A 16,850-nucleotide genomic window follows, 5' to 3' on the forward strand; every position below is an offset into this window, starting at 1 on the left:
TTCCTTCCTTCCTTCCTTCCTTCCTTCCTTCCTTCCTTCCTTCCTTCCTTCCTTCCTTCCTTCCTGTCCTTTCTTCCCTTTTTTTTAAAATTCTATTTTGAGAAGCCATTGCTATGTAGTCTTAACTGACCTTGAATTTATGATCTTCCATCTTTAGCCTCCCAAATTCCAGGATTCCAAGTGTGTACCACTATGCAATTTGGGGGAAAAGGTTCTCATTTATACTTTTAAAGGCCATTGATCCAACGTTTTCTCTAAGAAAACTGGAGATGTTTATTGGGAAACAGTGGACAAGGCAGGTCCAGAGGGATGCCTGGTCTGGTTTCCTTTCCCCTAGCTGGGCTGCCTTATCTGGCCTCAGTGGGAGAGAATGCCCTTAGTCCTGCTGTGACTTGGGGTGCCAGAGTGGGTTGGTATCTCTTCGGGGCCCCCTTTCTTTGAAAAGAAGTAGAGGGGGGAATGGGAGGAGAGGGGTGTGAGGGTGGAACTGGGTGAAGATGAGGGAGGGGCTGATATCAGACTATAAAGTGATTTTTTAAAAAAATAAGAAAAGAGGAGCCTGCAGGGGTCAGCCTAGGGGAATATCAAGAGCAGGTAGATTCCTGGGCTTCAGCTAAAGTTCCAGACACTAGATGGGGGCTCCACATTTTATAACTTACTGTACTTTTCATTTCTTCTCAAATTGCATGTGTTAAGGGAAGTTAGCCCTTTGAAAGAGTTCTTTTGTTGAAAATTGAATTCTTTTCAGTACTAATAGGAATACTGACAACATCATGAGCCTTTTCAGAAACAAACAAACAAACAAACAAACAAAAATTCTCAGAATATTGTCTGTCTTTTTATTGCTGTATGATTTTGCCTGAGGGATGGGGAGATAGTTCAGTTAGTAAAATTCTTCCTGTACCTGCACTGAACCCCCAGCATTCAAGCCAAAAATTGGGCAACTGCCTATAATCTTGCTATTCGAGAGGCAAGGGCAGGTAGATCCCTGGCGCCCACTGGTCAGCCACCATAGCCTAACCAGCGGATGGCAAGTTTGTGAGAGACCGTGTCTCCAAACCAACCAACCAACCAACCACAACTGAATGAGGAAGATGGCTTCTGAGGAATGATGCCCGAGTTTGACCTCTATACCTTTTCCCTCAAATGTGTTCCTACAGAAGTTTTATGAAGTGATCGAATGTTTGTGATGGTGGATTTATTTTGGCAGGGACCATTCATAGCAGGCTTTGCTTCCTCAAACCTCGGAGACGTGTCACCCAACATTCTTGGCCCGCATTGCCTCAACACAGGAGAGTCTTGTGACAACGAGAAAAGCACCTGTCCCACCGGTGGGGTAGGTTGGAAGGGCATGCTTACTTCATGCTTGAATATTCATCATAACATACAAATGTGCTGTTTCTAAGCATACTCTGGCCCGTTGGCCTGTGCGTCCCTGAAGCACTTCGGCAGCTTCTCTTAATTTTAAGTGTGTTGTCACAGTTTTCCATGGTGATGTCAGATGTAGATAGAGATTGTGTGCCATTCCCCGAACCTGTGAAGCTTAAGAAAATTTTACCTTGTAATATCTGAGTTTTTGAGTTTGTACCCCAAACTGCCTGCTATAACATTTCTTACAGACTGCAAATCTACAGTTTTTTTTTCTTTAAAGATTTTCCTTTTTGTTTTCTTAAAATAAAAACTCAGCCTTTCCACAAAAAAAAAAAAATTAAATAACATGAATGCACAAAATAGTAAAAGTTGAAAGTTCTTAAGAGTGACGCTTTAATGTGAATGTCTCCATATGCTCATGTGTTTGAATGTTTGCCCTCCACCCGGTGGAACAACATGGGAAGGATTAGGAGGTGTGGCCTTGTTGGAGGGCATGTGTCACTGGGGATAGGCTCTGAGGTTTCAAAAGACTTATACCATTCCCTGACTCTTTCTCTCTCTGCCTCCTGCTTGTGGATGGAGATGTGAGCTCTCAGCTGCTGTGCCGGGTGGGCACCTGTTTTTGTCACCCACCATCGCAAACTATTACATAAACCGTAAACCCGATTAAACTCTTTTTTTTATGAGTTGCCTTGGCCCTGCTGTTTTACCACAGCGACACCGAAGGAACTGAGACAACCAAGTGCCGCTTGCCTCTTTAATGATTATTATTCATATTCCTCTTCCTATATTTGTTCATGCATTTGTAAAACAATTTTTATGATTTAAGAATTCTAGGACTTCACTTTTGGATATAATTTCCCTTAGAAATTGTTCTATACCTCCATCTATGCGGTAAATTTGTGGGTTAGCTATTAAGGTTTACTCTCGTTTATTTATTTACCTTCTTTACCAGAATTCATCTGAGTCTGTTTCAGCTCTCAAACAGCAGCAGATGCTGGCTTCCTGGTTCTTATTCTTAGTGAAGCAACCCCACCATGTTGCTACTTTTGTTAAATTGCGCTTCTACCCTCCAACCCTGCCCAAATGAGCAGCACAGGTTAACAGTTATACTTTACGGAAGTTATTGTTTTTAGCTAGAAATGTTTCCCTTTTCTTCATTTTCACATTTGTCAGTTTATTGCAATACAATTGATTTGCAAAACATTTTAAGATTACTTGTTAAACTCTATAATTCATAGATGAAATGGTTAAATAAATTATAGAATAATATGCAGTAGGTTATCAAATGTTGGAATGCTGGATGATGTGAGGGACAGCTTATACAACGTGGAGAAATAAATTTGGATTCAATGTTGCATACTCACTTACAATGGCAATTTTTCAAAGTGAATATTATAGTAAAAGAAAAAGCGACACATCTTTAATTGTTAGTGACTATTCTCTTGGCGCTATAATGGCTAGCTTTTGTTTTCCTGCTCGTGTCTTTTCATATTCTTCAACGATGAGCATACTCTACCTTTATAGTTAGAAAAATCACAACAAGACTCTTATTCCCCCTTAATTTGGTTGCTTTCTAATTATGTGGGATTGCATTCCCATATTCTTCCTTGATGTGTTTCTTTGTTTTCATCAAATACATCCTAAACCATAACTAAAGTAACTTTATCATGCTCAGTGTTAAGTACTACTATGTAGTTCACCCATTCCTTTGTATTTTTCTTTCCTGTGTCCTCTTTTCCTTTCTGTGAGAATGCTTGATCGTTGACCTTGTATGTATCTGCACAGGTGTCAGAGTTCCTTCTCAGGATACACTTTAAATTTTATGTTAAAGAGGAAATATAACTAATGCATGCTACATATGACCTGTCTACCTTCTCAGTGGCTTTTCTACTCACCCATGTGTTAGTGACTATTGCCCCAACCTCCATTTAAGCCAAGTGTACTACTCTTTGAGTCCTTGATGGCACAATACACGAAGAGCTGACCCTAGTTTAAATTTCCATTTCATTGTCTGTGAAGTTAAACATGTTTTAATATTGAGTATTTACACACATACACACACAGAGAGAGAGAGAGAGAAAGAGAGAGAGATTCAGAGACAGAGACAGGCAAGCAGATGGACAGAGAGAATATGAATTACCCGTTCCATCTTTAGTCCATTGTACATGTATTATGATTCTTTTTATTGCAAATAAGAGAAACTCCAACTCAACATGGATAAATCAAAGGTGGCACTCTTTTCCTTTTAATCCTTCAAATTTTGGTACAGTACTTGAACAGTTTGTATTCCAGTAACTTGTTACATCCATCTGCAGTGATGTTAGGATAATGAGCATACCCACCTATGTTTTTATATGTTGAAAAATTTGCACTTTTCTTATTATTTTAAATATAGCATATGTTACTGTTGACAGTTGTTGTCCTACTGTGCTAAGGAACCCGAATGAATCCTGTCTAGCCTTGTTTTAGTGCTATCTAACTTCTTTCTGCCGCTTTCCTCTCTGCCCTTCCCATTCTCTAGTGACTGCTCTTCCACCCCACTCTTGCATGAGATCGACTTTTTAGCTTTTACAAGTGAGTGAGAATATGTGGCGCTTTCTCTGTGTGTCTGCGTTATTTCACTGAACAGAAGACCTTTGCTTCCATCCATATTGCTGCAAACAGAATTTCACCCTTTTCATATCTTAGTAGCATTCAATTGTGTATGTATAGCAGTCATCTGTTGATGGGCACTGTGACTGATGTTAGCTCTTATGGATAGTGGTGGAGCAGACAAGGATATGGAAAACATGAATACAATGAGTTTATCTCCCTTACATGGATAAAAGCGGTATATTCTTCTCTTTGAAAAATCTTAAAGTCTCTACCATGTTAAATAACATCTTACATATTTGTCATAAATGTTACAAAATTTTCCCAGCCTACCAATTTTCTATGAGCCTTATTTATACTGTCCTTCCTATGTAGGTGTTTAAAATGTGTAAGATGCCAAATTTACGAAGCCTGCTCTTTATTATTTTTAAGTCTTTTCTTGGTTTCTCAGATTGTGACATTTATTCACCTATATCTTCTTCCCATGTGTTCTTTGTAACATTTGTCATATTTAACTATTTGATCAATCTTAAGCTTTTCTGATCTAAGAAATAGGGTATAGAGTCAGAGTTGTTAATTTTCTTCCCAGGAGGATTGTTCTAACGTAATCTAAATGAGTTTCTGTGTAAGACAGTCTGAGCGAGAGCCCCAGATGAGCATAAGCCAGCAAAAAGGCAGTGAGAGAGGCTACGGCTTCCAGTCCCTTCCCAGAGTTCATTCCTGTGTATTGTACAACAAATCTCTCAACCAAGCTGAAAATTTGTTTTCGAATTTTAAAAGGAAGTTACTGGAATAGATACAATTTAAAAAATATCCCCTGCTCCAAATGCATGCATGATTATGTTTGCCCTAGCCTGTAAGCCTGTAAATTAAGAAAATGTCTGAGAAGAGATGCTAGAATTGGCTTAGCAAATGTGTTTGCTTGGATTCCGTTGTAATTTTCCATTCCTTAAAGCCATCACTCACCGCACTAATGATCGTATTGTCTCACTTTGCCCTAGCCTAGCATGTGCACGGCCAGCGGACCGGGACAAGATATCTTTGACAGCACACAAATTATAGGACGGGTCATCTATCAGAGAGCCAAGGTAGGCACAAGCCCAGCACTTTGCATCTCTGTTTTGTGCTGTTCTTCAACCCACAGACATCATATACCAGGAAGGCAGTAATTGCAAGAAAGGGCACAAGCACTCAGGCTGGCCAGGAAGTCTGAAAGGCTTCGGTTTTTGAGGTTGCCCTTGGGAGCCTCGCAGGACTCTGTCTGAGCTGGCCAGACTTCCTAGTGCATTTAAAACCGAGCAGGCAGGCAGGAAAACGTTCTATTTTAGGAAGCCAGAGTGCCCAGTCTATCAGAAGACAGATAGACTGTAAAGTGTTCAGTGAATGTGGCCCCACACAGGACCAGTCTCATCTAGATTCTCAGAAATCTCTCCAGCCATTGCCTGGCTAAAGTCACCTGACCGCTTGGGAACTTGGCCTGTAGTGACAAGGTTGAGCTGAATGTCTCTGGCACTGTGAATTACCATGTATTTGTATGCGTCTTTGAAAGGGCAAAGGTCGCACTACCTTTCTTTAAAACCAAACATTGTGTTGAAGGAAGAATCCGGTTTGCAATGGGATTGCTATGAATAGCTCCACCTTCCCCCTGCTCCTGACATTTTTGTTTCATTTGTATGATGTATGTATGTATATGCGGGTGCTTTTGGGTGTGAGTGTGCATGTACATATGTGTACATATGTACACATACATGTGGAGGCTCAAGGTCTTGCATAATTGCTCTCCGCTTTGTTATTTGAAGTGTGTGTGTGTGTGTGTGTGTGTGTGTGTGTGTGCGTGTGTCTAACTGACAGGCCAGTAAGCCCCAGGATCCTTATGTCCTTGTCTCCCAGTTTGGGGTTGTAGAAGTGTGCCTCTCTACCTAGCTTTTGCATGGACGCTAGGAACGAAACTGAGATCCTCTTTTTGAATGACATGCACGTTATGGATAGAGCCACCTCCCCAGTGATGTGCTACATTTTGTTTTCCATGCTGTCCCTATTTTTGTAGCTGCTTCTACAGAGATATTTCTGAGGAGAAATGATAAAGAGAAATGGCTTCTCACTGATAACGTCCATGATAATGTTAAATCCTTTGTTTTCTTGGCTGGTATAGACACACAGATATGCGCGCACACACACAAACACACACAGAGACAGACAGATACACACACACACACACACACACACACACACGCCTACTTCTGTTTAAAAGATATTTCCTTCTGAGTTCTAAAATGAATCAGAAGCAATCAAGAAGAGCAAAAGTGCCTTTTCTAAAACTTACCAGACATAAACTCCATAACCACAGGGAGACTGATGGCTGTGGTTTCTTTTTATTCATTGTGCTATTATCAGTGGATTATTCTAAGTTAATAGATTCTTTTTAGGGTGTGCCTGTGACACTCTGGTGTCGGAAATTTTGTTTCTGTCCTCAGCCTGGGAGCAGGAGTGGTTCTGGATTCTCTTGTCAGCAAAGCACCACTTCCCTGGTTATCAGGAGAGAGAGAGGCTGCAGCTGGGTCTCCAGTAGCTTATCTTAAAAGTACATGCTTGGCTGTCAGGGAAGTGGGCCAGGTGTCATGCCACCATACTTTTGCTGAAGTAGGATTTTCCTGTATTGTGTGACACAGATGAATAAGCACCAGTATTCCCAAAAGTATTAAACTTATATTTTTCACACGCTTGGAGAAACATCACTTGACTCTGTGTGTGTGTGTGTGTGTGTGTGTGTGTGTGTGTGTATAAGAGTAACTGTGTGAGGGACCTGAAGTCTTTGAGCCACTGCCTGGCTCCTGTCTTTGGAGAACTCAGGGGTCCTAATGGGGGATTCCATGCCACATCTGCCAGCTGCCAGCCTCACATTCCAGCAAGTGTGAGGTCAGGGCTTTTATGTCATGGTCTGTTTCATGTCGAGTTCTTTTTGTTCATTTTAATTTTAATTTATTATAATTTATTCGCTTTGTATCCCAGTTGTAGCCTCCTCCTTCATTCCCTCCCAATCCTGCCCTCCCTTCCTCATCTCCTCCCATGCCCCTCCCCTAGTCCACTGATAGGGGAGGTCCTCCTCCCTTTCCATCTGACCCTAGTCTATCAGGTCTCATCAGGACTGGCTGCATTGTCCTCCTTTGTGGCCTGGTAAGGCTGCTCCCCACTCAGGAGGAGAGGTGATCAAAGAACCAGCCACTGAGTCCATGTCAGAGACAACCCCTGTTCCCCTTACTAGGGAACCCACTTAGAGAATGAGCTGCCATGGGCTACATCTGTGTAGGGGGTCTAGGTTATCTCCATGCGTGGTACTTGGTTGGAGTATCAGTCTCAGAAAAGACCCCTCGGCCCAGATGTTTTGGTTCTATTGCTCTTCTTATGGAGCTCCTGTCCCCTCCAGATCTTTCTATCTTCCCCTTCTTTCATAAGACTCCCTGTACTCTATTCAAAGTTTGGCTAGGAGTCTCAGCATCTGCTTCTAAAAGGCCTCATGTCAAGTTCTTATTAGAATGAATAGACACAGGTAAACATTCCTGTAGGTTTTAAGTTGTATACAACACTGGGGTTGATGGGGAGGACCTTGGGGTATGTATGGGGGGGGGCGTGAGTAAAGCGAAAGTGTCTTGGGGCAGAAGATACTAGGTGCCAGTGGGAGCATCCGTTTCTCTTGAGTTCTCCTTGGACTGTGAGCCTATGTGGGTTTTCTAGGAGCTGCATGCCTCTGCCTCCCAGGAAGTGACTGGACCAGTGCTCGCAGCTCACCAGTGGGTGAACATGACAGACGTGAGCGTCCTGCTCAATGACACATACGCAGTGAGTATGACAGAGAACACCAACCTTGCTATGTAGGTGGAGCAAAGATCACTGCCGCTTGCTGCTCAACTCGGTTTTTTTCTTTCTTTCTTTTCTCTTTCTTGTTTTATGATCCTTCCTCCAGGTGAAGACGTGTAAGCCTGCCCTGGGCTACAGTTTTGCAGCAGGCACCATTGATGGAGTTTCGGGCCTCAACATTACACAGGGTGAGATGGAGGAGGATGGAATGTGCGCTTCCAGGTTCGGGGGCTTCCGGCTTCACTTCCTAGTGAAGCTTCTCCGTGGCCACTGTGTTTGTGATTTCCATGTCTAACTCAGGCAGTGCCAGGCTGGCTGTGTTTGGGTGTGTGTGATGTCTCAGATTTCCCAGGGATAGGAGTCTTTTTTCCCTGACCTTTGTTAATTCAAATACAAGCAGAAACATATTCTCTTTTCAGCTTATCAAGGAACCTTGGTAATACCATTAGTGTGTGTGTGTATTCGTGTGTGTGTGTGGTGTGTGTGTGTGTGTGTGTGTGTGTGTGTATGTGTGTGTGGATCAGAGGTGTTGGACCTCAAGTGCCCTTCAATTACCATTAGAGACAGGTTCTCCCATTGGCTTGGAAACGGCCATGTAGGCCAGGCTAGCCCTCCTGCTCCTAGGGATCCACCCATTTCACTGTTACGGAGGTTGGAGGTGTGCACTATGCCCCTGCCTTCTTATGTGGGTTCTGGGGCTCTGAACTCAGATCCTCACACTTTGGAGGCGAGCACTTTACTCCCTGGACCACCTTCCCGCCCCCAGGGTATCCATCACTTTAAGCAGCCATTGTTTCTTTGTGATGACAGTGTACAAAGAGTATAATGAAGAGAGAGAGAGAAAAAAAAAACCCAACCTTGAGAATGAGAGAAAATATTTTCAAATAATATATCTGATAAAGGAATTGTGTGTAAAATATATTTTAGGAAACCTCAATAACAGCAATTATTTATTGAGAAATAATTCCCGAGCCATGTGAGTCAGCTACTTAAAGTAGTACATTTGGTGGTTTTTAATATATTGACAGACATACAACTTTCCCAAAGTCAACTTTGGAATTTCCATCCCTCTAACGGAAACGGCTACACCTTTTCTGCCTGTGTATAAGCAAGCCATAATCCTCCCATTGTTAATTTTGCTGCCTCAGACATTTCACTGGGGAACGTACAATATCTGGGTTTTTGTTGTATCTTTTATGTAGCATTGTGCTTTGAAGGTGCATAGAGCTGTGGAGTGAGGGAGCTCTCCACCCCTCCTAGTTATTTGTTTGCCAATTGTTCAGTTGATGGATGTTTTGGTTGTTCCACTTTTTCTTTTTCTTTTTTTGTATATTATGAACAATGCCTCCCTTAGCACACGATGCAAGAGATCGCGTGGGTCTGTGTTTGCAGTTTTCCCTCTTGGATGTGTGTCTAGAAGAGCTAGTCCTAACGGTCCTAACTGGTCCTAACTAGTCCTAACTGGTCCTAACGGTGTTGTAACATCTGAAGCACCATCTTATGACTTCCCAAAGGGCTGCATTGTTTTATGTCTGTGTCTGCCATGCATCTAGTAAAACATCTAGATTTTCCACATCTTGGCCAGTCTGTGTTATCTGGCATGCTGACTCCAGCCAGCGTGTGTGTGGAATGCTGTTTCTTTGTCATTTTGATTTGCATCCCCAAAGAAACTGTTTGTTCATATACTTTTTCTTTGAGTTTGGGTTTTTTTTTAAATTATTGAGTTATGAAGCTTTCTAAAATATAGTTTTGTATGAAATCCCTCACTGGACAAATTATTTGAAAAAATTTTCTTGATTTGATAAGTTGTTTTTGCAATTTCTTGATTATGTTCTTTGAGACACAAACGTCCAGGTAAGTTTCCTTTTTGTTACTAGTGGCTGGCATCACATCAAAAATCATTCACTATCATGAAGGCTTATCCCATAGTTCTAAAAGTTTTATTATGTTAGACCAAAAGCCAGACAGCTGGTATTGCATGTTGAAGTTATCATTATTTGCTTCTAAAGTGATAAAAAGGTGATGCAGTTCAAAAATCTGTGGATTCTATCAAACTGCCTTTACTTATGATATAAACAAGCAAGGTTAGTATAAATACAACTTTGAGAATACCACACAAAATGTATTCTGTTATTGTTTATAAAAATGACAGGCTAATTAGGGGCTATTATTTTGTAACATACAGGAAACACTGCTCCTTCTATTGCTCCAATTGTTGAGGCCATTGGATGACAACCTCAACAAAGTATCTGAAATGTCTAGAATGTTTGTGTGCACTCCTGTCTGAACTATGACATCCTTAGAGGCATAGTAAGTATAAGGAGTCTTATTTATTATAACAATTCTAATAGGAACAACAGAAGGGGATACATTTTGGGACACTCTTCGGGATCAACTCTTGGGAAGACCATCTGAAGAAATCATAGAATGCCAGAAACCTAAACCAATCCTACTTCACACTGGAGAGGTAAGACACTTGATTGTCAATGAAGTCGGGATATTATACTTTGTAGTTAGGTTAAGCCGTCCGTTAATAAATTGCCAATGTTTACGGACATGGAAGATCTTACTTAGATATTCTTACCGAATATGCTATTTATTACTAAGACCTATTTATTACTACTATTTTATTATTATTTATTATTACATGTGCATATGTGTGCGGGGAATGTTTGTCGAAGTCAGAGGATGCTTTCGTGGATTTGATTCACCTTTTGCATTTTCACATGGGTTCTGGAGCACTGAACTCAGTTTTGTGTGGCTGGCGCCTTACCTGCAGCGCCTTCTCTGTTAGCCACACCCCCATGGATCTTTAATATTAAAAAGTTGAATGCTGGTTCCAACTCTAAAGAATTACTACTATTAAATATACCAAGTTAGCTAATTATCAAGAAAAAAACCCTAGGAGATTGGACTATGAAAAAGGAAGACAAACACTCATGCTATTCAGGCTCCAGGGAGGCGGTCTGTGAAGAGTTCTTTGCAGAGGAGAACATCTAGGTCATATAGGACAATGCTCATGTGTCAATTCTCTCACATGTTGTTTACTTAGCTCTTTATATATGTATATATGTATTTCTGTTTGTGTATGTAAGTGTGCATGCATGTATATGTGTGTGGGGGGGTGGTATGTGGAGACCAGAGGTGACCTCAGATGTTATTCTCTGGAGTACACACCTTATATTTTGAGACATGGTCTCTCACTGGGATCTGGGGCTCACTAATTAGTCTAGACTGGCTGTCCAGCCAGCCCAGAGATTCTCTGTCTCTACCTCCAGTGCTAAGATTAAGTATATGCCACCATGCCTGTCTTTTTATGTTAGTGCTGCAGAGCCAGTTCAATTCCTTTTGCTTACATGGCAGCGTCATTAATAGAAGGCAACTTTTGTTTTTTTTTTTTCAAGATGGGGTTTCTCTGTGTAGCCCTGGCTCTCTTAGAATTTGCTTTGCAGATGAGGCTGGCCTCGAACTCAGAGATCCACCTGCCTGTGCCTCCCAAGTGCTGAGATTAAAGATGAGCATCACCACTGCCTGGCTAAAGAAATTTCTTTTAGCACTACTTTAGAACATGTTTTTTTTTTTTTTAACATTTGCAACGTTAAAAACTCATCCCACTATTTATAGAAGCATGAGTGTTGAAGTGTATTTAAAAAGTAGACTTTCCCAGTATCCTACTAAAATTCTTAAGGTAGGTGAAAGAGGGAAGAAAAGGTCAGAATATGGAAAAAAAAGGATAGACTCTCTCAGAGGAACCTTGGAAGATAAGGCCAAACTTGGGAGTTCTAAATGTAAAGCATCACAAGAGTTAAAAATAGAAATGATTGCATCAAACCATTCCAAACAGCATTCTATATTCGTTGAGGAGACAGTTTGTCTCTTACAGTATCCTGGTGGAACCCTTGTAACACTCCACCAAAACTTATTTATTGAGGTCAGGGTGGTACGGCATTTGTGATTCTTATGCTATGATCAGGACATAACTATGTACATGATGTGTTTCATGTTACAACATAGTTAGAAATGAATCCTATGATATGGTGAAAAAAAAAAAACAGACTTAGTTACAGACATTTAAAATTGCCTAAAGAACTTATACGCCTGTTGATGACAGGAGTAATTTATACCTAACATAGTTTTCTTGTGTTGGGGTCTCAGCTGACGAAACCACAGCCTTGGCACCCGGATATCGTTGATGTTCAGATTGTTACTATTGGGTCGCTGGCCATAGCTGCTGTCCCTGGGGAATTTACGTAAGTTCTTTATAAGAAAAAAAAATTCATAGTAAAAAACCAAACAAACCATATCTCCGTTGGAATTAATTTGTTTTAAAATAATTTCTTTATCTGTTTTTGTGCGTCTTGGGAGGGGCATGTGGGTGACATACTTGTGGAGGTCAGAGGATAAGTTGCTCATATCATTTCTCTCCTTTCAGCATATGGGGTCTGGAGATGGAACTCGGGTCATCAAACTTGGTGGCAAGCACCCTTACTTACTGAGGCATCTTGCTGACCCTGTGTTTAAATCTTAGGGGAAGATAATTCTCTGCCTATGCCTTGGTAGCCTAGTATACTGTGTTTGGCAAGAGTGAGAAAAAATTTTTCCTCCTTTGGTGGAGCCTCTAAAGAGCAAATCTGTCTCTGCTTATGACCTGTGGGGGGAAAAAATGAGGAAAACATGAAAAATTCACAACCCTGGCATTCCAACGGTAAAAGAGTACAGTAGATTATATTAGCACACAGACTTGAAATAATATTAAAACCCTGAAAGCATCAGTTTAAATATTAAAAAGACAGGAGAATGTGTTGAGCCTGTAAATTTTATAATCTTTCCCATTTCTGTAAGGGAAAGTTTGTTGAAATAGTCTTTGAATTCTCTTTCAAGAATTCACTAAATTCCTCTATTCTGCCCAACACATTCTGTCATCCCCCATCATCTCCATCATTCACTCAGTAACCTCCGGTTTGGGCTTCTTCATTAGTCCTTAGTAGTGCTTTCTCAGCAGAGCAGCCAGTTACATGTGTCACTCGAGTGGTACCCAGCCACACTGATGCCATGGCCTTTTAATACGGTTCCTCATGTTGTGGCGACCCCAACCATAAAATTATTTTCTCTCCTACTTCATAACTGTAATTTTGCTACCTTTCTGAATCATATTGTAAATGGTTTTGGAGACAGAGGTTTGCCAAAGCACTTGTGACCCACAGGCTGAGAACCACTGCTTTAAGCCAGGACCCAAACACGCCACTTCTCTGTTTAGGACCTTCCAATCCTTTCCCATCTTCTTCCAGCAATTCCCTCAAATCCTTCCAACTTCCCCGTAGTTCCTGAGAGTCTTCTGCTTCTCAGCAAGCTCCTTGGTATGATTTCTTTTGACTTTCCCTCTTGCTCCCCCTGCTTCAATCACCCTGAATCATTGTCAAGGTTTTCTGTATGGAGAGAACTACAGATGCACTTGCTAGATCCGCTGAGCACGTGCTGGGCCCAGGGACTTGGAATTTGTGGTTCATTTTGTAGGAAACACATTCTTTCCAGCTAGCCTCAGGGCTAAGTCTCTTAATTCTTTTTTTTCATCCTTTGCTCCAATCTCTAATAGAGATGCCAATTCGACTCATACTACATGAAATAATCTTTATCAACAATGACCAACCACGGTCACTCTCACATCAGCAGCAACACCAGCACCCCACTGCTATCATCACTCCCGTCATTCCCTTTCACCCTTACTCCACTTTATTATTCTCTGCTCATTGTTGCCCCACTCGCTCATTTATTTATAATGGATTCCATTCCATTAAATCAGTAGCACTTATAAGCAGGCCCAGTCAGCAGCAGATATTCAGTATTTTGCTGAAGGATTCCATATAAAAGTGAAACGGCAAGTTCTTTGTAGGTGGAGGGAAGTACCCAGGCTTCTCTCTGCCTCACCCTCATTCATGTAAGATGTAACTGGCACATTATGTTGATCCTGTGAAATAGAAGATGATGTTGTCATATTTTTGTGGCACCAGAGTGAATCCCTGGGCCTTGCACCTGTCAGGGAAGTCCTCCACTATCGAGCTACAGCCCAATTCTTGGTAGTCTTCTTCTCTCAGTGATGCTCATTGATTTTATTTCCCTCTATGGTCCAATTGTGTTCAGTTCAGGATTTGCTTTGAAGACAGGCCAGACAAGGGAAAAAGCTAAGCTTTTTTACAACACTGACTTTTACTTATTTTACTGCTCTGTGTTTCCGTGTTGAGCTAGGCTTTTTTTTTTTTTTTTTTTTTGGCATTTTTGAATGGTTTACATGCATTCCAAATGGGAGGATGGTTACACAGTTCTGTTTTCTTGACTCAGAACCATGTCGGGACGAAGATTTCGAGAGGCAGTTAAAAAAGTAAGTTAAATATGAAATACAATGCCTGCACATTTACATTTTTTGTTATAGTATTTTTTTTTTTTTTGAGACAGAGTTTCCTTTGTAGCCTTGGCTGTACTGGACTTGCTTTGTAGACCAGGCAGGACCCAAACTCACAGCGATCTGCCTGCTTCTGCCTCCCCGAGTGCTGGGATAACAGGTGTACATTGCTTCACCAGACTGCATGTTTACATTTGGCGAAGAGAAAAGTCTATTAAATTAGTCTTTCCTAAAATAACTAAAGCTTATCCTTCTTGACATTAGTGGATGGAGGTAAATTTGAAATATCAGTTATTTAAGAATCAGAACTAAAAGGTAAGGGAATTATAACCAGATTAAAACATTTCATTGGCATTTGTATTTAAATAATTAAAAATTGATAGTGTTTGTTATGATGTAAATAGTAAATTATATCTAGAGGTTGCTTAGAACTCCATGAATGATCTAAATAAAACCATCACATTTGGTGAGTTTTTTCCCTATATTTTTTTTTTCAGATTCAGGATGTATTAGAAATAGTTGTAAAATGATATACTAATAAATGTCTTGTCTTGATATTTGGGTCTAAAAAGCATACTTGAACTAAAATCTTTGACACCTGCACATTCCTTGGCAGTCTTGGTCATTGAGAAGATTTTTCTTAAGAGGTAGATCTACTGTCAAGAATTCATACCCAATGTGCACTTTAAATGGAGCTCAGAGAGTAGAAAACTTAAGAGGTATTAATTTTTCCACTTTTCCCTCCTAGGAATTTGCATCTTATGGGATGAAGGATATGACCATTATTATTTCAGGTCTAAGCAATGTTTATACACATTACATTACCACATATGAGGAATACCAGGTAAAGTAAAAAGTTCTCATGCCTTTTTCATTGCACATTTTTTCTAGACTTCTTCAGTCATGGCTCTGAGAGGTGTCTTTGTTTTAGGTAGGAATTCCAAGAGACTAAGCCAAGGATTATATTTGGTTTGGGGTTCATCACTTCCAAGTATGTGTCATCCTTATGGACTCACTGATTTCTGCCTTCTTCTGAAATTTGTTTTGTCAGGGACACTGGTAATAAAACTGGGTCATGACATGCAAATAACTACCCTTATTGCATTTCGTGTCTTAAGCTTCTGTAGGATCCGTCATCTTCTGTTTATTGAATGCACCAGCTAAGAACTTTGCGAGCGTAGCTGTACAGTGTCCTTGCTGTACATCCTGAAGTAGAATATTTATCTATGATGTGACTCAAAAACAAAATTTATCTATGATGTGACTCAAAAACAAAACAAAACAAAACAAACCCTCTCACAATTAGGAATTTGGTGACCAAGATTACTTCTTATTTTTTTATAGGCAGTTCTGAAAGCAGCCCAGATATTTTTTAAACAATAACTAGTTAAATACAACAATAGCCTAGAGATCCACAATTAATGGTTATGAATAGATCTTATGGCACCTCATGGCAGTCCATATAGGAGCATAGAGCAGTCCCTTGTCAAATATTTAGTGATACAAGTATACAAGCATTGGAATCTGTCCTGCTGCCCTCTGTTAGCTTTGCTGAAGGATTCTGACTTCTAGGAAACCTTAGTTGTGTTAGTCATCTTCTCAACATTATAACTGCCTGAGACCACAGCTTATAAAGAGAACGGTAGTGTTGGCTTACAGTTTTAGAGGCTTCAGTCCATAATATTATGCACGCAGAGCTTTTGGGTGTTACTGGGTATATGGGTAGATATGAGAGGTCATGGTGGAGTGAACTTCTTTGTTTCATAGCCATGAAGGTAAATGAAAAAAGAGTCCCTTCCAGGACACGACCCCATGACCTGAAGACCTTCTAGGCTACACTTCCTGTGGGTGCCACCAACTCCTTGTAACATTTTCTTTAGAACCAAGACATCAGCACATGCAACTTTGGGGGTGCATTTCAGATCCATATGATAGTATTGTCGGGTGAAAATTCTTAACCTGGGTTAAGAACAACTGAACGTTTCCCAAGGCTCGCTGTTATTTAGCATTCCCTTCAACAAACAGCAGTAATGCTAACAGCACCCACGACTTTGTCACCCAGTCCTTACAGACCTAGAAACAGCTTTTATTCTCTTTCTTCTGTGAAAATTACAGGAGTTACTAGGTCTGCCTTCATCAAACTATCTGACAGTGCAAAAAAGAGGCAGATATTATTTTGTAAATTTGGTTACCGAAGGTTGATGAAGGTATTCCCATCCAATTTGTGTTGCTCAATTTTAAGTGTTTTGTTTTATGCACTTAAAACCCCATTATTCTGCCAGGTGTTCTACAGGTCTCAATAGACTTCCAAAGTCCATGGCACAAACAATGTTGGGAATCCCTGCAAACGTGTTTCCCTATCTAGGATTATGTTTCTGCAAAGTTTACTCTTGACTCATTCATTGATGTGTACCATAGACACTGCTAGTCATTTTCAGGGAAAACAATAACAAAAACAATCTGCTTTTTCCATGATGTTCCATCAGAGATAGAGGAGAAAGCAGATAAAGATGAGAACTGGGACCCGAAAAGATGGCCCAACAGTTAAGGCCACTGAAAGGTGGAAGACCCAGGTTCGGTTCCTAGCACTTGCATGGATGCTCAGAAGCACCTGTAACTCCAGTTACTACCA

General features: G+C 40.7%; 1 protein-coding gene across 3 annotated transcripts in view; it reads left to right on the forward strand.

Moving 5' to 3' along the window:
* Asah2 (N-acylsphingosine amidohydrolase 2) overlaps window positions 1-16,850 on the forward strand; it is a 95,362-nt gene that overhangs the window by 60,210 nt on the left and 18,302 nt on the right. For all 3 annotated transcript variants that reach the window (XM_055614029.1, XM_055614031.1, XM_055614030.1), the window contains exons 10-17: window positions 1,211-1,336; window positions 4,968-5,054; window positions 7,699-7,803; window positions 7,928-8,009; window positions 10,173-10,288; window positions 11,977-12,071; window positions 14,158-14,197; window positions 14,967-15,062. In XM_055614029.1, the coding sequence (XP_055470004.1) occupies window positions 1,211-1,336; window positions 4,968-5,054; window positions 7,699-7,803; window positions 7,928-8,009; window positions 10,173-10,288; window positions 11,977-12,071; window positions 14,158-14,197; window positions 14,967-15,062 (747 nt within the window). The remainder of the gene's footprint in view (window positions 1-1,210; window positions 1,337-4,967; window positions 5,055-7,698; window positions 7,804-7,927; window positions 8,010-10,172; window positions 10,289-11,976; window positions 12,072-14,157; window positions 14,198-14,966; window positions 15,063-16,850) is intronic.

The sequence above is a fragment of the Psammomys obesus genome, unplaced genomic scaffold (genome assembly GCF_907164565.1).
Source record: "Psammomys obesus unplaced genomic scaffold, mPsaObe1.curated_primary_1811, whole genome shotgun sequence".
Lineage (NCBI taxonomy): Eukaryota > Metazoa > Chordata > Mammalia > Rodentia > Muridae > Psammomys > Psammomys obesus.